The sequence below is a fragment of the Columba livia genome, chromosome 13 (genome assembly GCF_036013475.1).
Source record: "Columba livia isolate bColLiv1 breed racing homer chromosome 13, bColLiv1.pat.W.v2, whole genome shotgun sequence".
Lineage (NCBI taxonomy): Eukaryota > Metazoa > Chordata > Aves > Columbiformes > Columbidae > Columba > Columba livia.
In genome coordinates this window covers 9,665,404-9,690,649 of record NC_088614.1, presented here as the reverse complement: position 1 = coordinate 9,690,649, position 25,246 = coordinate 9,665,404, and the positions used below count along the sequence as shown (strand labels likewise).

The 25,246-nt window shown below is 43.2% G+C and overlaps 1 protein-coding gene across 3 annotated transcripts in view; it reads left to right on the top strand.

The window, feature by feature from the left end:
* Positions 1-23,528, top strand: part of CMIP (c-Maf inducing protein) — a 131,634-nt gene extending 108,106 nt beyond the window's left edge. For all 3 annotated transcript variants that reach the window (XM_065028331.1, XM_065028333.1, XM_065028332.1), the window contains exons 11-21: positions 7,222-7,287; positions 8,529-8,555; positions 9,026-9,074; positions 10,557-10,664; positions 13,160-13,276; positions 14,270-14,410; positions 15,355-15,402; positions 16,164-16,310; positions 17,797-17,902; positions 19,020-19,090; positions 21,565-23,528. In XM_065028331.1, coding sequence (XP_064884403.1) covers positions 7,222-7,287; positions 8,529-8,555; positions 9,026-9,074; positions 10,557-10,664; positions 13,160-13,276; positions 14,270-14,410; positions 15,355-15,402; positions 16,164-16,310; positions 17,797-17,902; positions 19,020-19,090; positions 21,565-21,618 — 934 coding nt within the window. In that variant the 3' untranslated portion in view covers positions 21,619-23,528. The remainder of the gene's footprint in view (positions 1-7,221; positions 7,288-8,528; positions 8,556-9,025; positions 9,075-10,556; positions 10,665-13,159; positions 13,277-14,269; positions 14,411-15,354; positions 15,403-16,163; positions 16,311-17,796; positions 17,903-19,019; positions 19,091-21,564) is intronic.
* The last annotated feature ends 1,718 nt before the right edge of the window (positions 23,529-25,246 follow it).

The window sequence follows — 25,246 nt, the reverse complement described above, 5'->3', positions numbered from 1 at the left end:
CCACACTCAGAACTGGAGACAGAACAGGCGAACTCAAGATACTGTTCCCATTAGATTCTTGAGCAGGAAGTTGCTAAAGGTTAATTTTATTTCTTTTTTTTCCCCTGGCGTAGCTGCTTCTGCCTTTAAAAATGTTTGCATTAAAAGAGCACAGCATCTGACTTCGCTTCATCTGGTGGCTTCTAAGTCTCCATGCAGCCAGGTGCTACATTAAACACATCGTGTATTTATTCCTCTGCCCTTGACTTTAGATGTTTTCCATAAACACTGTGGACTCGGTCCTGATGCTGGCTTGGATGCTGACTCACTAAGCATTGACGGTTTTGGTTTCATCATGCAGCTGACACACACTTAGAAACAGATTCACAAATGTGCATGTTCTTCCTCAGTCTCCGCAAATTTTAAACATTTGATGTGCCAGCTCTCTGTTCCCATAGAATTTTCTACACAAAGAACACTTATTTCACTCCATACCTCAAAATAATGGGTTTTTTTGGTGTGTTTTCTGTGTCTTTAAAAGTCAAACTCTTCAATAGCAGCAGTGGATGTGCCTAGCGAAGGGCCAGCGATACTGCAAAATTGGTACAACCTCAAGGTTGCCTTGCCAGAGTCCACATCCTGCTTGAGGAATCAAAACCTGCGAGAATATAAGATGGTTTCAAAGGCAGAGCCAGATTTGGGTTCCCTTCGGTTCCTATTCATCCCTTGATTTTTTTGGGGGGACCTGAAAACATTAATGCTCCTGATTCTGCCACTGCTTTACCGGGAGGTTTTAAACAAGCCACTTATTTTGTGCCTCAGTTTCCTTATCTGTAAAGTACAGGTAAAGATTTAGAATGTTGTTTTGTAAACTCTGAAACCAGTGATGGAAAAGCATTGTAGAGAGGCCAGTAGATATTAACAAGTTGCAAGATGATGCTGTTGTGAAGTTGATCCTTGCCAACTCAGACTCTTCTTGAACAAAAACTTTCTGATGCACTAAATACTATTACTGTACTTTGAAAAACTGAGAATATGAAGACAGACAGTTGAAGAACATGCCAGTAGGAAGAAAACATTAATTATAAATCAACTGCTATCCAGGAGTTGAGCTCGCAGCGGGCAGTCACTAAAGTAATGTTCTTATTAATAACGGTGTTAAGCCAAACATAAATAAGTTGCTTAGCATTGAATTTAATTGTTCTTTTAGGTGTCTGACTCAATATCATCATCAAAACAAGAGAGTCACCAGCAGTGATACCTTTTTTACATAATTAACTTAGGACAGCAGGGAGTAATTTATTTAGGCAGATTTTAATTCTTGACAGTCTAGCAAATGAGGATTCTTATCAGTATCTTCAGCAGAGGACATTTTATTATTCACTTAACTCCTACACAATACTTACTTTTTTTGGGAAAAACACTTCTAATAATGATAAAAATGTAGCAGTTCTTATTTAATAATCACTGTAATACCTCACTTTTTGCACAGAGGGCTAAATGTGCAAATTAGAAAGTTCATCTCTGTGGCTGTTATAGCACCGTGAACGTCTTTGACCCTTCTTCTAATGCAGTTTAGTAACAGAATACAACTATTGTGTGCTGAAAGAAAACAGAAAATTGTGGTTTTAAAGATATTGGCAGATGATCCAAAGCCTGGGCGGATTTTAAAGCAGGTACAGTCTCTAGTGGAACGTGGTATTTTTGTCCTGCACTCAAAAGTGGATCAAACTTCTGTGTCAATATTCTCTAATGCATGTGGGCTCTGATAGTGGTATTGATGCCAGTCAGTGCCTCCCAAATGCTACAAGCCTTAAACTGGTGTGTAGAAAATGCACTAAGTTAATGGAAATCTTTCTTTTCATCATACTAAATTAGAAGCTCTGAGAGCTGCTTGGCGTTGCCCAGCTCCTACTTGCATGTTAATGTTCCCATGGATTAGAGAATTTCTTGTACAGCCAAACTTGTTCTTGAACAGCACTACTGCGGTTAGAGAACTTGGCAGTAAAAAGGACTGTGTGTCCTCTTCCTTGGACTGGGCAGCTTCATAGTCTGCATGTCACCTGAAGGACGCCACCAATTCCCCTGGAAACACCCGGCATGGGGGGACAACACTTAAACTGTGCCTGTAGTGGCATCCAGAGCAACAAACAGCAAACTAACCCGGCTGCAGGAACAGACACCTCGCAGGAAGGCTGCGGCTGTGATGATGTTGTATCGTCAGCTGTCACCCTTTGTCTGTGTTGTTTTTTGTTTCCATGGCTGCCTGTAGCATCAAGAGTCCTTCAGGTGCCCAAACACTTGCACACCTCTCTGGGGACTGTGTGACCAGGGCAGAGTCGGGTCCTTTGGGCAGATTTGTGCTGCTGTTTCCTGATGCTGCCAGGGCAGCACCTTTCAAGGGCCTTTCAGTGGTGCTCAATTTTCTTCTTTCAAAAACACAAGCAAGCCCAGCTCGAAAGAAACCTGAATGTGAAAAGACACCTGAGCGTTTTGCAGAGAGCAGGTTTGTGCCTGATGTGATAAGGGGTCTGATGGGGCTTTTTCTCAGCCTGCCCTGGAACCCTGAGCTGAACCTTGTATCATACAATTCAGAGGAGTTAGACCTCGAGCCAGGGAAAGAAGGGATAAGGTACATGTATAGGAGGCTTGGTCATCTTATCTGATATCAGAGGAGTTACCTAAAAGATTTTTGATCCTGTCAGGCTGCTCAGTCTGGAGGTACAAGCTGCTTCCAAGTAGTTGCTTCTGGTCTTTTTACTATCCTCTAAAAACAGAGGACTCGGGGCTTGCCGTCTCTCAGTGGTACGACCAACAGCTTTCCAAACGCAGGCACCCACTGGAGCTTCCCCTGCCTTCTCCGCATTCCCCAATAGGTCAGTGGCATGCTCTGAATATCCCAAGTGGATTCTCTTATGTCATGTTTATCAGGGTTGCCCTGGGCTGCTAATATGTTTTGGATTGTTTGTGCTGTACATGACATATGGGCAGGTTTTCATTTTGGTGAAAGGTGATCCCAGGGAAGGAAAATGTATTATGTTGGCAGGCCAATAGCGACGAAGGCCCAAAGGCAAAGTCACTGCAGTTGGGGATCATTTAATAATTATGGTGGGTCAATCCCCTAAAAAAGGTTTCTGGGTAAGTAAAGCTGTGTGCAGTGGCAGGGGACTGCTCTGACAGCTGGCACCCCATAGCACCCTGAGCCCAGCTGAAGCATGCTTAGAACCCATAGATCGGGCTGCAGGTTGGCTGTTATGCCACTCACCTCAAATTGCAAGTCCTGCAAAAATCAGAGCCAGTGAGTACATCAGGGAGTCTTTCTCCCTCTCTGGTTTTATAAGGCCAGTCCTGGGATTTAAGCTGTGTGATGAGCGTGAGGGTTCAGCCTTTGAAGAGCTCGGAAGGGAGTTTGTCACAAGCGCTGTCCCAAGCTCTCCCGGCAGCCCTGCGCCACCTCCTCCTCTTTGTCTGGTTCATCCTGGTGGTTGTTAACTGCAGCCACAGCTAATCCATCTCCCTTTCTTTCCTTGCTTCAAACACTCCTGTCCTGTGTTAGAGCTTTGAATGGACCGGGGGGGGAAAAAAGGCAACAGTCTGAAATGAAAGATGAACGCAGATGAGATGAGCACAGACAGAAGGAAAATGTTTTTGAAAAGGGAATGGGTGGGAGGAGGAGAAACACCGTAGGCTTTTAATAAGCAGTTTAGTTTTATTCTTGTGATGTGTTTGTTTCGTATTTCCTAGCTCAGACTGAAGGGATTACAGGTTGTGTTGGTTTTATGTTCAGGTCCTACTCATGTGACCAAATTCTATATATTTCATAGGAGGTGTTTTTTTCCCTTTGTTCTCCTCCTAGGAAAACAGGCTGTGGTTTATTTTCACTGCCCTCTCACAGACCTGCTCTGCAAATGGATGCAGTATGTAATCTGCAGCTTCAAGAAAAGTCAGAGTGATATTGTCCAATTCTGTCTGCAGCATTTCACTTGGTTTTAGACTATTACAAAGCAGCTTTTCTCTTCCTTTTGCAATTTCCTTTGAAGATCAGCCGCGAAAAATTGATTGGTTCGCATTATTACTAATCACAACTCTCCAGGTTGCTCAAGGAGGAATTTTAGTGGTGTAGCACTTCACCTGGGATGTCATGGGAACTAAGCCTCCAGGTGGGTCTCAGCTTTTAACCTTCTGTGAGGAAAGATTTGTAGGTGCTTTATCCCATGTGATGTGAAACAACTTTAATACCTTTGAATTTCCTACCTCAGCATTTTGACTTTTGGGTCTCTTCAGCTCAAAAATCTGCTCTTAAAGTTGTTTGCATATAGCAATAAAAGTGTCGTTTTTAGAGTAAAATCAGCTAGTGCTTTAGAGGACAGCGCTGCAGGACTGCCTGCTTTTGGGGTGTAAATGGTAAGAGGAGGAGCACACATCATCTTGAGCACAGAGATGGATGTTTGAGCAGAGATGTGGTGCCAGCTCGAAGTCAGAGTGATTCTTGTGGCCTGGGCTGTGTTCTCACACCTACAGACACAGCAAAGCCCAGAAACCTGTTGCACTTCTGGCTGCAGCTGTAGATCCATTACATCATCTGTCTCCTACAGAGACCTGGGAGGTAAACAAGAGACTTTCAGATTAATCTGAACACAGGTCGGAGTCCTGTGTCACTGACCCGTTCGATTTGTTGGTAGGTCAGAAACAACAAATAATCTTGTAGAGAGCCTTAATTAATCAAAGCTTTGTGAAAAGAACCCAGAGGGCTCATCTTAGAGCTGCTGTGTCAGAGGTTTCCTTGACTTATTTCAGTTTACGTGCCAAGCCCCATCCTCAGGTGTTTTCGATACTCACTTTACACAGGCAAAGTGGAAAACAACCCCTTGTAATGAAGTCCTGCTTCATGTCTTACTGTTCTGAGGCACTAAACAAAGTTGATCATCTTCCTTATTTGTTTGGTGTCTAAGCAGGTGAGGGGTGTTTTTGTCTCTGAAAAGAACTTTGTAAATGGGTGATCGCTGAGTGCTCTATGTGTCATGCACTCATGCTCATTTGAGGTTAGTGTGACACCCCTTATCTCAGAGTTGCTCATAATTTAAACTAGAAAACCAGAATTTTTGATGGAGGAGAAAATTTGGCTCAGTGGCTTCTAGCACAACTGGTATGGGCATGAGGTTTCTTTTTTGGATTACTGTGGCTTCACATGCACAATGCTTTAAGCCTCAAATGCTAAAGATAACAAGAGGAAAATAAACAAGTTGTATTTATTAGGGGACATCGCCAAGACTCTCAAATGTTTTTTGTTTGGTGTTTTAAAGAGAACTAGCACTGAGATTTTTGCCAGGCCAGTGCCACCTCAGTTGCTAACTGGCTGCCTTTAAGCCTTGTATCGGAGTGCTTTTATGGTTATTTAACAACTGCAGGTGGAAGAAGAGCTACTAACCCATCCCACATTGCTTTTTTACACATTCACCTGGTTTTTAGTATGTTAAGCTAATGTCAGATCACAGTAGTTATTGTGGCTTGGTTATTTGCATAAGATATTATATATATTGGTTACTTGCATTAGATATTATATTTGTCGGTTACTTGCATGAGATATTATATATCTCATACTGCTCTTGGACAAGTGATAATTGCCTCTCTGGTTGATTTTTACATTATTATCCCTACAATTTCTCTGCCTGTTGCTTCTTAAGAATACTCTGCTCATGCACATGAGCTTTCTTTCTGTCCATAAACAGGTCTTTGTGGACTGTCCAGCATTGTATATTACTAGGTTAGGGAAATATTGGTTTATGTGGTTCAAAAACTGGATGAGACTTTTGGAAATGCATCCATCTCCAATTTTTCTGGGCTAGAACCTTCTCCTTGCAAAAAGTGCATTATTTTGGAACGGTTCCTGTGCACATGTTGTCTGTTTCTAATGCTATCAGTAGACACTGTCCATCTGAGAACATTACACTTCGTTCCTTCCTACGGAAACACCGCACTTTTGTGCCAAGTTTGCAGTGAGCTGCAGCCAGTAATGTGGCTTTTGAAAGTGAAATCCAAAGGGTAACAGCAGTCAGAGGAGATGGTTCACTCTCGCACATTGTTTTTTACAGACATCCCAAGGTGTTTAACCCCCTATGAGATTTACTCTGGTTACTTCTGTCTTTACTCATTGGTATTAATTGGAGTGAGAGTGGCCCAGAAGGCAGTGGTGGGATCTGGGCTTTGGCTGGGTGGGTTCCACACCCAGTTTAGGTGCTGACTTAACCAAATTCTCTTTATCTTCTCTGTTCTTCATCCATTTTACAACGATCTTATCCTCTGTGCAGTGCATTGGAAGGGCAGTTAATTAGCACTAACTAACCACTGAATGTTTGAGATCATTTGAAGGAGAGGGGTGGTGGTGTGCCAAGTGCCGTTCCTCACCAGAAGCGGTACCTGCTTCCCCAGGTGTGCACGAGCAGCTGGCGTTTTGCAGGTGGATTGAGCTGATATACTGCCAGGTTGGTTTGCACTGACCAGTGCATGCTGTAAAGCAAAATATCCTCTTTATCCTAGTTCACATGAGCATCCCCTTATGGATGGCTCCTTGTAGAAGGACAGTTCTGTACATTGATGGCAGAGACAACACCAAAATGCATCAGCTGGGAGCTGTGGTGCTAAAGCAAGAGAGGAGACACTTGTTACTGGGTCTGCTGGCCTGAGCTCTGTGCTGTGGTTGTCCTCGTTTGTCCTCTTTCACTCTTAATTTGACGGTGCTTCTTTCTGTAGCCTCTTCCCTCTTAAGCTACAGACTTTGTACTGTTTAAACTGACCCATTGCTTAGTGCCAAGGTCACAAATGGATAGGGGAGGTGTTTTTGTTTTTACAAATGGGCTTATGTCTTTTAGCAAAATAAAAAAAAGAATCCAATTAAATGCAGAGCAGAGCTGTAAATAGCAATGGCCTGGTAATTGCTGTAGCAACTTAAATGAAAGTATTACTTAGTGATTAAATGTCAACAGGTTTCATAAACAGCAAATGTCTTTAAGTTGACATGAAGAAGGCCTTTCTGGAGGTCATTGTAAATACCAGATTTATTGTGCCTCATTGGAGAATGTGCTGAAAATGGTAAGGGAAATGTCACTGTAGATCTTCAGAGTGTCTCAGTAAAACAGAAGGGTTGTTGATGCCTGCAGTAAAAAGCTTTTAACTCCTTGAACTAACTGTTGACAAACCACATTTAATGCTTGGTAACATATTAATAAAATGTTCATTTTTCAGGTCAGACTATGATGACTGGAGACCAGCCCTGGCCAGCTTGCTTCAACCTATCCCATTTCCCAAGGAGTAAGTTTGTGCTGCTTTACTATTTACTGGGTTATTCTTGTTACGGGTTTTTATGGTGAAATATAATGTCAAGTAAAAGCTGATGATAACAGCTTTGTGTCTCTACTATTGATATAGAATCTAGAGTTTATTTTGGCTGACGCAGAGGGACGTGAAGACTTTATTGTCTTTCCCCATTTCTCTAAGAGGCTCCTGAAAAGAAAAACGGTGAACTAGAGACAGGCAGACAGGAAAAGGAGGAAAACTGACAAGGAGGAGAGTAAAGTAAGAGATTTAGAGGAGGACGATGCTTTACTGGTGTCACAGAGACTCTTATCATTTGTATTTTGCACTAAATGAAGAAGCTACCCTACAGATCAGCCAATCTCCCTCGGAAACCTATTAGTGAACAGTAGTGTTTATAAAATGCAGACCTCTGCGGACAAGCATTACAACCTATAATTGTACAATTTGCTAGCTTATCATATCCCCTAATGACCTGATATCTTGAATCAGAGAGGTCTAATCCTCTGTGCCAGGTTACCTGGGCTACGGTGAGAGCTCAGAGATAGGCAGCAGAGACATCATTTACCTGAGTCAAACTGGAGTCCCGGGGGAGGTGTAAACCACACCATGATGCAAAGCACTTCACAGAATTACCATTAACTGCTTTACTGATGTATGATGTTAATTAGTTGTGACCATACCTTAATTGCATTGCAATTAAAGAATTCACCTGGCTCTTGGAGGGAGCCAAAATTCTGTTTGTAATTATGGAGCTCTATTTTAAGTCTTTTACTTACTTTCTTCTGACCCAAAACTCCCACTGACAATTAGTCAGAGCCTTGTTTAAGACAGGACTCAGAAAAAGCTACAAGATTTGTTCCAAGTTTTTGGTGGTTGGGTTGGTTGGTTTGATTTGGGTGAGTTGGTTGGTTGGTTCGTTTGGGGTGTTGCAGTGTTTTGGTAACTGGTGGGTTTTTTTGGGTCCTTTTTTGGGTTTGTGTGTGTTTGCCTTTGTTTGTTTGTTTGTTTTTTTTCCCCGTTCCTTGTCCCCCAATTAATGAAGGAGACTTTACTTGATCTTTTGGAAAAATTATTCTTTTTGTCTTGTGGGCTGCAATTGCTTAGCAAATTCTTATTACGTGGAAAAGAATGAAAAGTGATTGTTTGGGTTTTTGGGTTGTTTGGTTTTTTGTTTTGATTATTTTTTCCTCCCTTCCTTCTCCCAAATCCTCATACTTTTCTGTTTTAAATTTTAGGGCTCTTGCACATGAGAAGTTCACAAAGTAAGTTTGTGGGGCTTGTTTGTTTTTATTGATGGGGATAATTGCTTAAAATACTTGTACTAGTCAATAATAGCAGTGGTGCATTATTCAGTATTGTGTCTCCAGTGTTTTTATCTGTGAGGGCTTGTAAGCATGTTCTGTTGGCAATAAAAAGATGTCGTTTTCTTATAAATTTATGGTGATGGCAGGAGCCCAAGGACTAAAGACACTGGATGCTTATAGAATTTACAAACGAGTTTGTCACTGCACATCTCTGAAAGCTTTTCTAGGCTATTGTGAATAGACAATGTCCTTGGTAATCACTTTTAGACCTCATATTTCCTTCCTGTGGAAGCAGTTCAACTTGCTTGTCTCTAAAGTGCATGAATATATATTGTTTAAAGTGTAATCCAAGAGAAACGTGACACATGTGAGTACTGCAACCAGCAAATGCTTATTCTTGCCCTTTAAACTTTTTTGTCTTTTTTCAGGGAGCTGAAATACGTAATTCAGAGATTTGCAGAAGACCCGAGGCAAGAAGTGAGTTTGTTGCCGGTTTTAGAGAGTATTAATTGGAGGGGTTGCAAGTATACTTGTTCAGAAGATCTCTCATTGAGTTGTTTGGTTCAAAACGTGGTGTGGTTTTGCTGTGCTTGTCTCCTAGGGAGTAACGACCACTCAGGCCACATGGTGTAAATGTGTTGTAACCTGCTTGTCTGAGGAGGACATCAATTGATGTCCTTGCTTCACAGTAAACTGCAGCGAGAAAGATTTCCCCACTCTATTGACTCTCTCAGAGTTTTTTGTCTTCCATACCAAAAAAGGGAAGCGAAATCCATGGATCCATGCAGCTTACAAAATAACAGGTTTTATTTAGCTGCATTTCAGTTCCATTGTGTGCAAATGACCGTAATTCTCATGAATTAGCAGGAGAAAGGGGGTGGGAGGTGTGTTACTGGAAGGAGTGCGGAGCCGTAGCCTCACGGTGTCTGGCTGCTCCGTAGCCGCACGTGGGGCTTGTTCAACATCACCAGCCTTGGCTGAGTCAGAGGGAACTTCTCATCCGCATTAGTTTTTGGTGTTGGCATAAAGGGAAGAAAACCCCCTGAAACTGTGGATGAGGAGGCTGTGTCGTCATCATCGTTGCCCAGAACTCCTGGTTTTCATGTTTTTTTTTGTGAGCAGTCATCATCCTTGTCAGATAAGAAAGATCTCCTTGACTTAGATGGCACCAGGATTTCATCTGTCACTAGTGTTACATGCCCGATGGAAAGAGCATGGACTTTACCTCCCTCCCATCCCCCTCAAAAATTGAAATTGAACATCTGTCTCTCAAGGGTGTAAAAAAAAAACCCAGCTTAATTATGACTCCTGCTAAACTGTGGGACTACATAAAGTAATCTCTGCAGTGGACCACATTTAGATTAAAGGTTGCTCACTGGTGTCACTTCTGTGCAACTTCCATCTTACGCATCCCCATTGAATTTTCCTTGTGGATTTCTTTCACCCTGACTCTGGTCAAGTTTTATCACAGCAAGACTAATAGGAATTTTTAATTGTTGGAATGAGCAAGACATCAGCCGCTGCATTTGGTATGCAGATCACATCAGAAGTACCGGCACGCATCAGAAGTACAGGCACACATGCTGGGACGATGGGGGAAAATGGCCGAAGCTCAGAAATCTGAGTCTTTGTTGGTGGTGGTTCTCGGTTTTGTTTTTGTTCTTGTTTTCTCAAGTGAAAGGAGCTGCTCTAGATTATAGCCATTATAGTTTAATCTGTGGAAAGGGAATGAAAAAGGCCACACAATTAGTGTTGATACAACTTTCCTACTTATTTATACTGAAAAAAGGGATTTTGTGAGTGGAGACTTGCCTGCAGCTCTGCAGATGGGAATATTAACCATGAAATTTCCAGCGGGGTCCCCGGTTTTGCAGAACTACTTCTTTTGGCCCAGCGTGGGAGATGCTGGTGATTGTTGGCAGGAGCTGTAACCTTCCCAATATCTTCACTTTTTGGCAGGTCCACTCCTGTTTGCTGAGCGTGCGGGCTGGCAAAGACGGCTGGTTCCAGCTCTACAGCCCCGGAGGGGTGGCGTGTGATGACGATGGAGAGCTGTTTGCCAGTATGGTACGTGTCTGCAATAATGTGAGTTTAGTGACTTCTTTGCAGTAAGTAGCTAATGTGTCGTTTGCCTTAAGAATTACTTGCTTTTGGCAAAAAATTATCAAAATCATGGTTCTGTAAACCACAAATGAAATCTAAATCTTATTATCATTGAACTTCATTGCAACCACAATTTGGTTAACGCGTTAGCTTTCTCTTTTTGGACTTTGGTGTGTTTTTTCACTGGTGATGTAATGCACAGGCCCATGCATGTATGTATGTGTGTGCATATGTATGTATTTTTGTATTTATAAATACTCTGTATAAACAGCTCTCTCAAAGAATATGGAACACTGGCAGACAGGGGAGACAGACCATTCTGCACATCCACACCTGTATTTTCATTTATAGGCACCCCTGGAATTCAAAACAATAGTAACATTGAATTAATCAAAGGAAGGATGGATGGATGGATGGATGGATGCACAGATAGATAGATAGATAGAAAGGAAAAACATGTTAGCCATTTCTCTGCCCAGTTACATTGTTGTGGGGAGGTGCAATCAGAAACCACCATTCCATGTCCTGCAGTTATGTTACACTTAGAAGGACTAAACAGAAAAAAGCAGGTTTTAATCAGCGATGCTGGCACTGCCTTCCTGTGCAACCTGGCTCAAGTCACGTAGGTCTTGCTGTGTCTTAATGCTCCATATAGCAAGTAAGACAGAAATTATATTATGTCCTTTCCCTGGTAAAGGCAACAACATTTGTTGAAGCTGACTGTTGGGTATAGAGGGAAAAAACTGTCAGAGGGTTCTACATATTGTATGTCTCCCACATGCCAAAAATTTTGGGATATAAAGAACATGCATGTCTGTCTGTACTCTTAACTTAAAACCAGGGACATCAGGTAGCTTTTGAAATTGATAACAGACAAAGACTGTTCACAAATGGTTTAGTCCCTCTTCACTGATTCTGTGTCTTTTTATGTTTGAAAAGAAAGTTTCTTCAGAACTGTGGGTTTTTTCTTGAGAGCTTTTGTGGTCCAAGATATTTATGAGCATCAGGAGATGGCATGCGTGAGAAAGCACAAGGCAAACACATATTAATATGCACTACCCTGTGCCCTTTGCAAGGATGTTGATAAATACTTAAAGAGCTGCTAACGACTAACCATAAAGTTTGAAAAACATCCTGTTCTGAGATGGACCATACATGAGTGTTAGCGGCAGTTTATTTTGTCGCTCAAATTAACCTCCGAAAAAGCTTAAAGATAACCGCATGGAATGAAATCCTTTTTGGCTTGAAGCTTACTGTTTTTAAAGGCCGCCTGAGCTGATGGATACTTAAGGAAAAACGATTTTGGTTTTTTTTCTAAGGCCTTGCTGGTAATGAAGCCATGAGGAAAAAAAATGCATGGTAGTTAGTGCATGATCCACAAAGAACTGACCCCATTGTGGCATGGTTGTGATATTTTCAGCAGTACTGAACATAGTCCAGGCAATACCATGAGCCAGGGGGACCACAGGACCTATTTACACGCTTATTGTAGAGTAGTACTGATGTTGAGTCTACATAATGGAGCTGTTACTGCTCCGGGTCATTGGAAACTACGAATTCTCACATAGCGCTCTGCCAGCAATCTGGTGCATCAGCCGTCTGGGCCATCAAATAAGACTTTCATCTGGGAATCCAAAATTCTCTGCAGCTAATCTCTAGGGCTTTTAAATGGGAAAGATTATTGCCAACATCTTTTATGAGAAAAGACTCTCATATTTGATTTGTACAAGTGATTTTCCATTTCCACCATAAGTATTACTATGTGATATCACCTGATGCTTTCTGGAGCTGGGGAGAGTCTGCAGGACATTTCTGTCAGCTAGTGGACTTGAAGGAGTCTTACTAAGGCAGAGTTCTCAACATTTCTTTCCTTTCAGGGAAAACTGAGCAAAAGGGAAAGCAAAACAATGACCCAAGAGCATGAAAGCACATGAAATAATCTCTGATTTAGGGCTCAGGACTGCTGGATTTTCTTAAGGCATTCCTTCCTTTCCCAGTCAGCTCCTGTTGGTTCATTCTGACCGGGGGATTTTGCCCATCACCAGCCCTTAACCGAGGCTCGTGCTCAGCCAGCAGATTGCCAGCACCACCGCCTTTCACCTCCACGTCCAGCCCACACAGCCCTCGCTCGCCAGCTGGCGTTTCCAGAGAAACTGAACCGCAAACAGATGCGAGAGCAAAACCTCCGGTGGTTCCCCTGGGGCGGGGGGTGATGGCACAGCTGCTCTGCTGTTCTTGGGAACCTGTGTCAGATAGGGCCCCCGGGCTGTCAGCTGAGATCCTTTAGGGACGAAAACCACCCCATCCCTCCGATCTCACTGGGCATCACCTTTTTCAAAAAGCCTCTTTCTTTAGGTTTGTTGCAGGTACTTACATTTGACTTTGTAACAACATCCCTTCCAGAGGTATGTGTGTTTCTTAGGCTTACACCTTTAATTTTACCTCTGTTTCTCAAATAGGTTCATATTTTAATGGGATCCTGCTATAAAACAAAGAAGTTCCTGCTTTCACTGGCCGAAAATAAATTAGGACCTTGCATGCTACTGGCTTTGAGGGGTAACCAGACGATGGTGGAGGTAAGCCCTAAGCATACGTAGTCATATAGATTTACATGCAGTGTCCAGATTCGGTTTCACGCCTTCACGCCACCTTTCCCAGAATTAGATCTAGTGGAATTAGAGAAGCCGAGTTCAGGTTTGTGTCGTATCAAACACCAGCAGGTGTGTTTCTCTTGATTAAGTGGAACAGAATATTGTTGTTCTGCAGATATGAGTGTGAGTTACATGAAAAGTGGGTGCAAGAATTTTTGGAGAGAAATTATTTGCTATAATTCAGTTGGAGAGGCTATGATGGGAAATAAATGACTGTGATAGTATAGTCTGTGGCGAGGCGTCAGAATTCAGAACCACAAGGTTTTTCCATTACTAGAAATATATGGCGAGGGGTCAGAACTCAGAACCACGAGGTTTTTCCATGACTAACTGCATGGTGCTTGTCTTGCCACCTGCAAAATGAGCAGTGCACAAGAAGTGCATTTACAAAACCTTGTTTACTTGCATTAATATGGTTTTTTTTGTGCATATGATTGGTTATTTTTGTTGCACTAATAGTTTGTACGTATTTTTCTGGGTTTCTTCAGCGAAATTTCTTGATAAATGTCATCATATATTTTAAATGGAAATGGTGACTAAATAGGAATTGGAATATAATGGTCCTTGATATTTTTAATTAAAGATAATTAAAATTATGAAGGAAATAAAATATTTGCATTTGAATTGCAATGGCATGCATGTGGCATGAAGCCATCTTCTCAGTCAGAAGGAATGAGCACTAATGGAAGACAGGATAGACAGTCTGACTTTCAGAGTTAATTCTTTACGAAGAAAAAGTTGGTTTCTTGTATTAAGAGGTCAGTAAATGTTAATAAGAATCTCTAATCTAGCCTGCACAATGTATGGTCTAAAAACTTACCAGGTAATTTAAACCAGCGTGCCCAGTGTAATTAATATATTTGGAACAAGTTGAATGCAAGCACTGCAGTGACCACTCTTCTTTCTTTCTGCTGCTAGATTTTGTGTTTGATGCTGGAATACAACATCATCGATAATAACGACACCCAGCTCCAGATCATCTCTACCCTGGAAAGCACAGACATGGGAAAGAGAATGTATGAACAGCTGTGTGACAGGCAGAGGGAGTTAAAAGAGCTGGTATGTCGCCCTGCATGCGGGATTGCCATAGCACATTGTGGTCTGTACGCTCCAGAAATGGAGGTACAAAAGAAGGGCAAGCGGGGTGTGAAATTCCCGGTTAACAACAGGATGGGAGCAGTATTTGGAAGATTTTCCTGTGAATATATATACTGTGTGATATTTACTGATGTGTCTAATCCCATACTATGTTTGTGAATGGTGTTCAATAACCTGCTTAGAATCCATGTGGAAGAACAAAGGTGAAAGCCTGCTGTCTTAAGATCTTACAAGTCAGCTTGTCAAATTCTGCCACCTTTTGACATATGAGTAGCAAATGGTTCTAGTGCTGGCCAGCATTGCTTAATGCTTTGACACTCACAACGTTTCACTGAGGTGGTCTTTAGGTCTAATTCTCAGAGCTTGCGCCTTTTTGCTGATTTCAAAGACAGAATCTACAGATTGAAGATAGATTTGCTCTTATTAGCACTTTTTCACCTATGCAAACATAGCCACAATGTTCCTCTTCCTTCTTTCACATTTATATTTGTCTACCTTAACCCCTGCTCCCAGCCTGAAAAGTATATGCTTTTTTTTGTAGTCAAACAAATGGCTTTATCAGCTGCGTAGTCTCGCCCCTTTTGCTAGTTTAGTCCAGCATTTTAAGGCTGTTTCCTTTAAAGTGAAAGTAACCGAATAACGGCGGGCTAAATCGGACAGAACGCTGACCCATGGCATGTAGGCCATTAGCTGCGGTCAGCGGACCTCCCCCGGGTAGCAGCAGGGCTGCATCTAGCACTCCAAAACAATCTGTCAGTGCGGAAAAAGCAGGGAAGAGGTGGAAGGGCTGGCAGGGAGCTTTGAAATAGGAGCAGGGTTTGTTCTACTGAAGAGCTCACTGTACTTCGGTCGGGCTGAAATGTAGAATGGCAACTTGCTTAACCAAAGTATCTTCTCTCTTACAGCAAAGGAAAGGTGGTCCCACAAGGTTAACGCTGCCCTCCAAATCCACGGTAAGTTAATCACATTGATAGGAAAACAAGCTTTATCTTTCCTGTTTAAACACTTGATGTATGTTTGCTATGTGGCACAGCGGTTTTGGTCAGTCAAGAGGGGAGCCATTCTGCTTGCTCTGTCAACACAACTGGAGTTCACACAAATAAGGGCGCATTTCTGCTCTTGGGTCCATACAGCAGTTTCTAAAGCCGGTACAAGCATCAGACATTCGGTTTATGGTGCTCAGATTTGGAATTTACAGTAGATCTAACGGTAGGTTTCGTGACAGAACTTTGCATTAAAAAAGCAGACTTCACAGTGTCCCATTTCTGGATCTTAGACATAAAAGTCTCAAAGAGACCCATCACTGTTGCAGTTAAGTCTAGTGTAAACTCAACCATACCCAGCTGAGGCCAGGTAATGGTCCTGAACACAGTTTGGATCTAGAACTTGCGGTGGAATTTTCATTAAGTTAAAAGGCCCATCTGCGACATTTGTTGTTACACTGAAGCCTTCGTGTCTCATAAGGATACATGCAAAGGAAATTTTTGTCCTAATGTCTGGGCACATTTTTCCCAGGGTGTGTGAAGCAACACTGCCACAAGAGCACAGCTGCTCGCCAAACAGACAGAAACTTCTCTGTGTGGTTCTCTATTTCTGTAAACAAGTGGTGTCATTGTGCAACTCTTGCTGGTTAACAGCATCAGTGACACCGCTGCAGATGGTTGCAGGCTGAGGAGTCGATAACCTGTCTTATCAATCTGGTGTTTGCTTTCAGGATGCGGACCTGGCCCGCTTGCTAAGCTCGGGATCTTTTGGAAATTTGGAAAACCTCAGCCTGGCCTTTACCAACGTGACAAGTGCTTGTGCTGAGCACCTCATTAAACTGCCTTCACTCAAGCAGCTCAACCTGTGGTCAACTCAGGTAAGTGCTTTGCAAACTGGAACTCAGAGCAGGAACCAGTGCTGACTAATTCTGAAATTTCACATTACATCAGCACGAGAAGAGTGTGTGAACAGGCTTGCTTAGAATGAGTTTGTCCTCGTGCTATTTTCACAGGGTTTTTCTGTGGTCTAGCTCATCTTGGAGACTGATTTTTCTTTTTTCCTTTTTTAAAAATTTTTTTAATAAATTTTATCTTAGTTACAACAGGGTTCTGTTATCTGGGGTTTAATGTTCCTGTTAGGCATTGTTGATAGTGTGTACTTTACAGTACACGTGCTGCTGGTCATCTGAGAAGCGCTTATGATTTCACACATTTAGGATGAAAAAGAATGATGCTGTGCAGCTCATCTGATCAAGCAAAATACAGAGTCTGTGCAGTGCAGGCAGTGAATTGCCCTGAATGCTGATCAACCAGAATTTCTTTGAAAACAACAGCAACAAAAAGAAACTCAAGGAATTAATAAATAGGAGGGAACTATCATATCCTGAAAATGTGGTGATTTTGTAAGCAAAAAGAGGCCAAGTTAACTGAATAAATTATTCAGCTGATAATTGAAAGAGCTTTTAGAATTAATTTTTTCTTCCACGTTTCCCTGCTGGTTTTCGTCTCCGAGGTTCTTCACTGAATAGGGTTTCCCCATTTTCTGTTAGCACTTGTTGGCAGTGCTTGCTGAAAATATTATTATTCTCAGGGCAACCACAAAAAGCAGCTTTTTATGATTTTTTCACTCAAATGTCATGTAAATACCTTGTTTTCATGCTGCTTTTGTACCCCAGAAATTTCCACTTTTTGTGTGAATATGAAATGAATCTGATTGCTTGCTTGTTTTGAGATGGTCTTGTATCTCCTCTAGATTTGTCCTAACAATGTAACTTTGGGATTTTAAAACTTTGATGCTTATTGCTCAAAATGAGTTTGATTTCACTGGAAAAAGAGCTTGCTTTTTCCATGATTTTTTCTTTTTAAGGAGTTTAGATTCCATTTTATTTTTGCAATACCCTGGTTTCCATTAATCTAGAATTTAGAAACACCAGAAACCAAGTGGGTCAATGGAACAATTTCCAATCAATAGTACATTGTTCTTGAGACCAAAATAGCTAATTAATACCACTTGCATTATGCTTTTTTTTTTGTGATGTGGTTGAGAACTGGCTGAGACTGCCATAACCATCTTGTATAGCCTGGGTGGGAGCTCTCTCATGCAAAGTCCAGACTTCAGAAGCACTTTTCTAGTTAAACACTGGCCTGTGGTTAAGTGCACACAAGTCACTTAATTTTTCTCTTCCCCATCTGCAAAATAGGAATAAAACTATTTGCTTTCTCTTGTCTCATTTGAGATTGCGGTGAACAATCAGAGTGTGGCTCTGAGGGCTCATCTGCAAACCTGGGTTCAATGTGCCCTGTTTGCACTTGCGCCTGATGTTTGTGCACTGGTTGAAAATAACTTTGCTTGTGCCCCCGCAGTTCGGAGACGCCGGGTTGCGGCTTCTGTCCGAACACCTCACGATGCTGCAAGTGCTCAACCTGTGCGAGACGCCCGTCACGGATGCGGGACTGCTGGCGCTTAGTTGTAAGTCACCCAAATAGGCTATGGAGGAAAATTCTGTGGGTTTAGAGGAATTTGCGTGGGTTCAGACAAAGATCGATTTCTTGGCTATCGCAGTGACGCTTCCGCCGGGATTTAGGACAGGCTGTGGTTGTGTTTGGATTTAAGCTTTGCTCCTCCGTGGCTGCTCATCTGCAGGCGGGGCACACGGGACAGTGATCTGAGCCTGACGACTCTTCGTGGCCTCGTGTGGGCTTTGTTGTCCCAGACTGTGCTTTGGCTTCTTGGCTGCATCTCACGTGGCAACCTGTTGCCCTAGGGCTTCCCAGTTTTTACGCACACCCTCCTGTGTGTGTCCCCTCTGCATGGGGGTCTGACCTTGTACTGCAGGAGGGGAATATTGCATGGCCACGGATCTGACTTATTAGTGAGTTTAGCAACCTTGCACAGCACGTTTCATACCCTCTCTGGCGTGTTCTTTTTTTCCTTCTTTTTTTGGGGAGGTGAAACTCTCACTATTCTTAATTTAAACAAGGCAAGGCAGAGCAGGGACATCTGAGCAGTGTTCGGGATTCCCCTGTGCGCCGAGAGCTGCTCGACATGCCAGAGTGAGACCCGTTCCCACATCCAACAGTGTATTATAGACCTCGCCTGTTGGGTTTGAAGGGCTACTTTAATAGGCTTGATCCTACACAGACGTGCCAGACGGGCCAGTAGTTATGGCTCATCTTAGGAAACTATTCTGCTAAGTACTGGAGCCCAGAATGGAAATGTGGGGGGAGGAGAGAGGGAGGACTTGCCGCATCAGCACGGCCCCTGCGCGCACCACTCAGAGCACTGAGAACGGGCACTGCTCAGAATAATGTGCAGGAAACTGATAATAAGAAGTTGCCTGAACTCCTTTGAAGTTTGCAGACTTAAGCATATGCTTAATGGCCCTTCCTAAATAGGGACTTTTTCCTGGATGAGGGCCCAAACAGCTGTTTATCCAATCGTACTTCTATATTTTACACTATTCAGCTCTTTCCTGAGAGTACTGCACATAGTCGTGTTGTGTTTATGCTTTGGCCTACTGTAAGCCAGATATGTTAAGAAAATGTAGCGTGATCATAAATATCTGTGTGTGTATTTTCTCTTTTAGCCATGAAGAGCCTGTGTAGTTTAAATATGAACAGCACCAAACTTTCAGCCGATACCTACGAAGATCTCAAGGTATTTCCGAATTGCATCTACTAAAGATGAGAAGTAGCTGGCCCAGGAGGATTTGTAGGTCTAGCGGGTGTATCGGGGTAGTGCCCAGCACAGAGAACTGGCCCGTGGAGTGGGCAGCAGGAAGGTCTTTTGAAGAGAGTTAAGTGGATTCTTTTGGGGAGGTGATGACTGAAAACAGCATTCTGAGGTTGCTGGCTTTGATGGACTCAGGAAATATTTAATATGCTGAATGGGTGAGTATGAGATGGAATCAGAAACTGGATCTTTCTGCCAGTGCTGTCAGCAGTAGAAGTTTCATAAATAGGGGTATATTGGTTGTTTCTGATGAGAATAGACAGGTGTTCTGTACTGTTAACAGGACCAAAAGTAATGTGGGTGAAGAGCATTACAGAGCTTTGATTCAGAATGCAAAGGGAGAATTAAAAGCATTGAGGAAGGTGCAAGTTTATCTTGACTCCGCTTGGACTAGAACTGATCTTTAAACAGAAACACCTGCACAAGTGCCCAGTTCCCGACTTTGACATGTGAGACGTCTGGTGTTACCGTTTGTACGGTGAATTTGGCACCACTTTGGCAAAATGGTGTAAAGATCTAGAGTGTAGCTGTGGGAGGGGAATGGCCCCAGGTGGTTTCACACAAAGACTTCCCGAGAGGTATTGGCTTTCGTGACTTCATGTGGACTTCGTCTTCACTCTGGTGTTGCGTGAGTCACGTCTCCCAAAGCCTTGCCTTATAAACCCAAGCACTCAAGATGAAACTCCACTTAATGTTGTCCTGTGTGTTGAAACCTTAGATTGTGCTGGATTTACTCAAAGAGGTCACAACCTTTGGTTGAGTTTCGAACTTGAGGCAAGTCCTGAAACTGCTCTGCTTTCAAAATTCACTGCAAACTTACATTTTCAGTTCTGGCTGTGGAGCCAGGGCTCCTCCAGGGCTGTAGTTGCAGCACTGTGAGCATGCAAGTTTTCAAAACTTGTGTCACAATTGTATATGTAAAGAAGTCCTTGGAATTAACAGCTGGCTTGCAGATGGGTTCACACAATGGAGCTTGTATCAGGCCCCAAGCGTTTACAGACAGTCAAGGTCAGTGCTGTATTTGGCCCAGGGCTCTGAAATCGAGTCTATCGAAAGCCTCCTCCAGTCCCACCACTGCTTCTGAGCCCCTTTGCCATGAGCTCCAGACCAAAACTCATTTTCCTAACCAGTTCCCTCTGCTCTGGTATTGCATTAACAGTCCTTAGCGGCGACACAAGAAAGGGACTTGCCAGGGCAAACAGCAAAACTGGCTGTGAGCGAAGTCATGATGATTGCGGAGAATTAAAAAATCTGTTGCGCATCACTTTTCCCCCTCTCACCTCTTTCATTGAGATTTATCTTAGTGGCCTTTTTTTTTAGAGCTCTGTGTGTGTGTGTGTGTGTTCGAAGGGAGGGTAATAGTTTCTCTGCCTGGAGCACATGGTTGTAGGTCTGTTGAGAACAGCTCAGACTTCAAAGAATGTATTTTTGATACAAATCTTTCCTTCTTCTGCTCTTAGTCTGCCAGAGGGTTTGGGGCACAAGCCAGTGATGACATTTCCTCTCCGCTCCATCCCCCACCCCTCTAACCACGCTTGCACACACACGGACACCCACATATGTACCAGGCAGGCTGAACCAGACAATAAATAAACACCCACCACTGAAGTCATTATTGCCTAACTGAAAAATTATTTGCTGGCAGTGTCTGTAGGGTTATGACTTGCTCTTATCAAAATATGCATGCACATAAATCAAGGAATGAGGTAATAATGACTGCTAGAAACTTCCGACTCCTCAATTATGCCCTAGCCTAATTAAACGTGTTTATTTGTTTTGAGAGAATTAGCTGTACAATTATGGTCAGCGAGCATGGAAATGGGATTGACAAGCAGGAAAGGAGCAAACAGCCGATTCCCGTCTGCCTCGTACAGGGTAATTCAGGAACAATATGTCCAAATGCAGTGGAGTTATGGAAGAGAGGCCACAAAGACACCTAAAGTTGCTAACGCGCTCCAAAACTTTTTTAATATGTGGAGGGAAGAATCAAGCGGTGACTTGGTGTACAGGCTGAAGGTGGAACGTGCGGCTGGCTGCTGTATGTTGAGCCCACGGCCTTTGTGGCTGGGGTCTCACAAACAAATTTTTGCTCAGCATTTGTATAAAAAATAAAGGTCAGGGCGCTGGGCACTGGTGCATGGGTTTTAGTAGAGCCGCTCGGTTTTGCCACAGGTGTGACTTAGAGTGTGTGTCTGCAGAGTGTTCACGCAGTAACACCAGTTGCTCTAGCGCTGCTGAGCTCAGCGCTGGTTCTCTGCAGTGTTGGGGTCGCGGCGTATCTTCCTGCAGTTTGTGGCCGGTAGATCGATCCCCCGGTTTGCTGACGGTACAGATTTGACAGGAACTTTTTTCCTGAGCGCCTGTCACTAATTCTGACCTTTTCTTACCGTCCCGCACAGGCGAAACTCCCCAATCTGAAAGAAGTGGACGTCCGCTACACCGAAGCCTGGTGAACTCTCCCTGTCTCCGACTCGCCTCTTTTGCTTCTCATGAGAAGGAAAAGATTTTTAAAACAGAGAAAAACAAAACCGGAAAATAACTTTTGGCTAATACCTGTAGAGCAGTGAGTCCTGGGACTTGGTGGTAGGAGTCGTGGTTGTGGGGTAGAGGAGTGACGTTGTGTGTGTTGGGGGGACCGGGCGAGCCCGGACCCGGATGGATTCTTTCAGCTTTGTGATTTTGGAATCAACATAATTTAAATTGAAAAGGAAGGAAAAAAAAAACAAAAAAAAAAAAAGGAAAAAAAGAGGACTTTGTAGCAGCAAGAGGATTATAAAGAGGAAAAAAACACCTTTGTGGGTTTTATTTGCCTTTGTGTTTTATGCCGTGTGGAGAGAAAAAGAAAAAAAGTCATTTGTCATTATTGACCTGGGTTTCCGTGGCTGGCGCCCATCTAGTCAGAACTCCTCCTTCACCAGTTTTGCTCCAGAAAATCAAAATTACAAAAATCTCAAGAGAAGAAAACCAAAACCAATATGATTTTCACCTCCCGCCGTGTCCTTGCAGTTGTTATGCAAAGTAATTTTGTTGTACATAAGATTTACATAATGCACCTATTTAAGAAAATGGTTCACAAATAACAGGTCTGGGACCTGTCTTTTATTTATGAATTGTTAATTCTTTTACCCTTTTTTTTGCGTATAGTACTGTATAAACTAGTTTGCTGTCTTGTTGTTATTATTTTTTTTTAAGGAAATGTCCTCCTTGAAGAATTGCCTTTCAGTAATGCATACTGTATTCGACTCCCTCTCTGTCCCAACATTCATCGCATTGTCTTTTGGATTTCAAAATGCCTCAAATGTTATCAAATAGGAAGGAAAATATCTATCAAGGGGGGTTGGGTGGGTGGGGGGCGCGGGGATCAATAAAAATTACATTTCCTTCCGAAGTCTGAAAACTTTCTTCAGTCTTTTAAACCGCCAGGTTTAAACATGGGAGCTGGGGGAAAAGACGTTTGTTTTGCCAATGGAGTATTTGCAGAACTCTGTCGATTTTACAAGTTGCCTCAGTTGGTTTTCTGTTTACGTCCAATATTTCAAAAAGAGAAAAAAAAGCTCTCCTTCCATGTTGTGCATCAGCTTTTCCTTTGTTTCCATCCCCCCCTTCCCTCCTCTGCCCCCCGTCCCTCCCGTACCCGCTCTGTGCTCACATCGTTCTGCATGTTCCTCTGGGGAGACGGAAAAATCGCGGTGTTGCTGATCCGATAGCTCTGACCCGTCTGTGAATGTGACTGCTACCTTTGCCAAATTCCACGGTTGCATAGGTGATGATTTTTTTTAAATTGTGGTTTCTTTTATAACTATGCTGTTGACTTTTTTTTTTTTTTCCATAACAAGCCTTCGTTGTACAGAGCTGCTTATTTAAAAAAAAAAAAAAAGACAAGAAAAAAGAAGTTTTTCCTCTCTTTAACACCTTTATTTTGTTCTTCGGCACCTCAAGGTTTCACATACAGCCAATGTAATTTTTTATATATAAATATATATATATTTAATCTTATTCAATGGAAGCCAAGCTTTTGTTTTTGGTTTGTTGTTGTTTTTTGGTTGTTGTTTTTTTTTTTAACCTTTCTTGCTATATAGACGACCCCTGCCCGAATCACGTTCTTTCTTTTTTTTTAAACAAATGAAACAGAAATTGAGTCTTAACTCATGTAGTGTGCCAGGTTTTTTTTTCCCCTTCAAATCCCAAACTGTCCGAGGATGCAGTTATGGGAAGAAAGAAGAAAAGAAAAAAAACAATTATGCCAACATTTTCCTTAGCACTGTTGCTTTTACCAATGGTTTACTACTACTGTTCTGTAGCTGTGTACAAAGAGATGTGAAATAATTTCAGGCAAAAATAAACTGTAAGTGAATATCTTTTAGCTGCGTGCTTTGTGTTTTCTTGGAAGGAAGCTTTTGCCGGCCCGGTGACGCAGGGATGCTGTGGGAGGTGCGGAGATGCCACAGCTGGAGCACGACGGCTTTGCCGAGGATGGGCTCTCTTTTCCTCCCTTTCCTGCCATTGCAGGGGACCAGCGAGCAGCCATCGTGAGTGTTTGTCACCAGCCACTGGGTTTTGAGGCACTGTCACCTGGAAGGGACGAGGAGGAGCAGGAGCAGGACAGCTGAGTCTGCGCGTCCGCTTCTTGCGTCCCTCCCCAAGACCGATTCTCTTTGCGCCGTTCCTAATCCTTCACACGCTCAAGGATCCTTGCGCTGGCCGTCGAAGGAGTTGCGTTGGCAGGGGTTCTTTTGCACCAGTCACCCGCAGCAGGCAGTACTGGGGCATTTGCAGACTTGACAGGTTTCCCTATATTAAGGTGCATTTCAGGGCAGCATCCCAATGGAAGGATGTGCTGCATTTGCGTTCTGCTCGCTGTCCTCGATAAAACATGCTGGTGTGTGGGCTGGACACCAGCAGAAAATCCAGCTGGAGCGTCACAACTCCGCTTCAATCATGTACACAATTACTAAACTTCTTTAGCTTTTAAACATATGGGCCCCACTTGAAACCAATTCCTGCAGAAGTTCTGAGTTCATCACTTCCATTACGTGGCTCCTCTACTCTCATTTTTATCTGTATCTCTGTCCTGTTTCATAAAACAGGCTTTAGGACATAGAGGAACACAAGCATTTGTTGTGTGTTTCCAGGCAAGGTAAGAAGTGCTTGCAGGATGGCCCTTGACAAAGAGAATAAACTGCTTTTGTTTTATCCGCACTGAAACAAGACAGCTGTAGCTGGGGCTGCCAGGCTTTTTGAGTCTCTTCCCCTCGAGCAGTCACTGCGAGTGTGGGCTGTCCTGCCCTGGCAACGGCAGCGACTCCACAAAGCCTTTCTAGACCCTGAAGAGCAAGAAGTATTCCTGTCATGACGCATGAGGGACTGAGAATTTGCCCAAGGATGTGGAGATTTACATCTTGGTGAAACACTGGCAGACATTGGATGTAGCTCATCTTCCATGGGCAGTGACCCCCTCCCCTGCTGCTCCCCAGGCTCTGCCTTTGGAGGAACTGGGCTCTGCTACCTCAGCACTGGAAGAAGTTTCAACATCCACCGTGCGATGGTTTTGCTCTAATGCCACGTGAGCGAGGTAAAGTGAGCAGGGAAAGGATGTGCGTGAGATCCCCCTTTAACACCTGCCCTGGTCCTTTATTCTGCAACCACCTGAAGCATCCCGCTCCCTTGGGCTTCGTTCCCTCTCCTGAACCAGCGAGCGTTCATCCTTGCAATGACCCCAGGCTACGCAAAATCGGAGCAAGCTCCAAGATGACCAATGTGTTATCGCCAACAGCAATTACAGAGCAGCATTGTTAGAAATTTCTGAAGGTTGCATCGGGCTGGGGATTCTCGTATCAGTTACAAAAGAGGATTAGATGTGGTGTAACAAGGGATGCTGTGTTCTCGGCTTGTGCTCAGAAAGGGTTTTGTGAGTTTTCTCTACTACAACACCAGGGTTTGTAGAAGGCCCAGGTGGTTTCACTGGCATAATTACGCCTTTCGGCTGCTGCTTCCCGATCTGAGCCATTAAAGAGCTGCCCAGTGGCACTGGGGTGGTTACTGCAGCCCATCTTCCAGAGACTGCAAATACCGGGGGTTTGT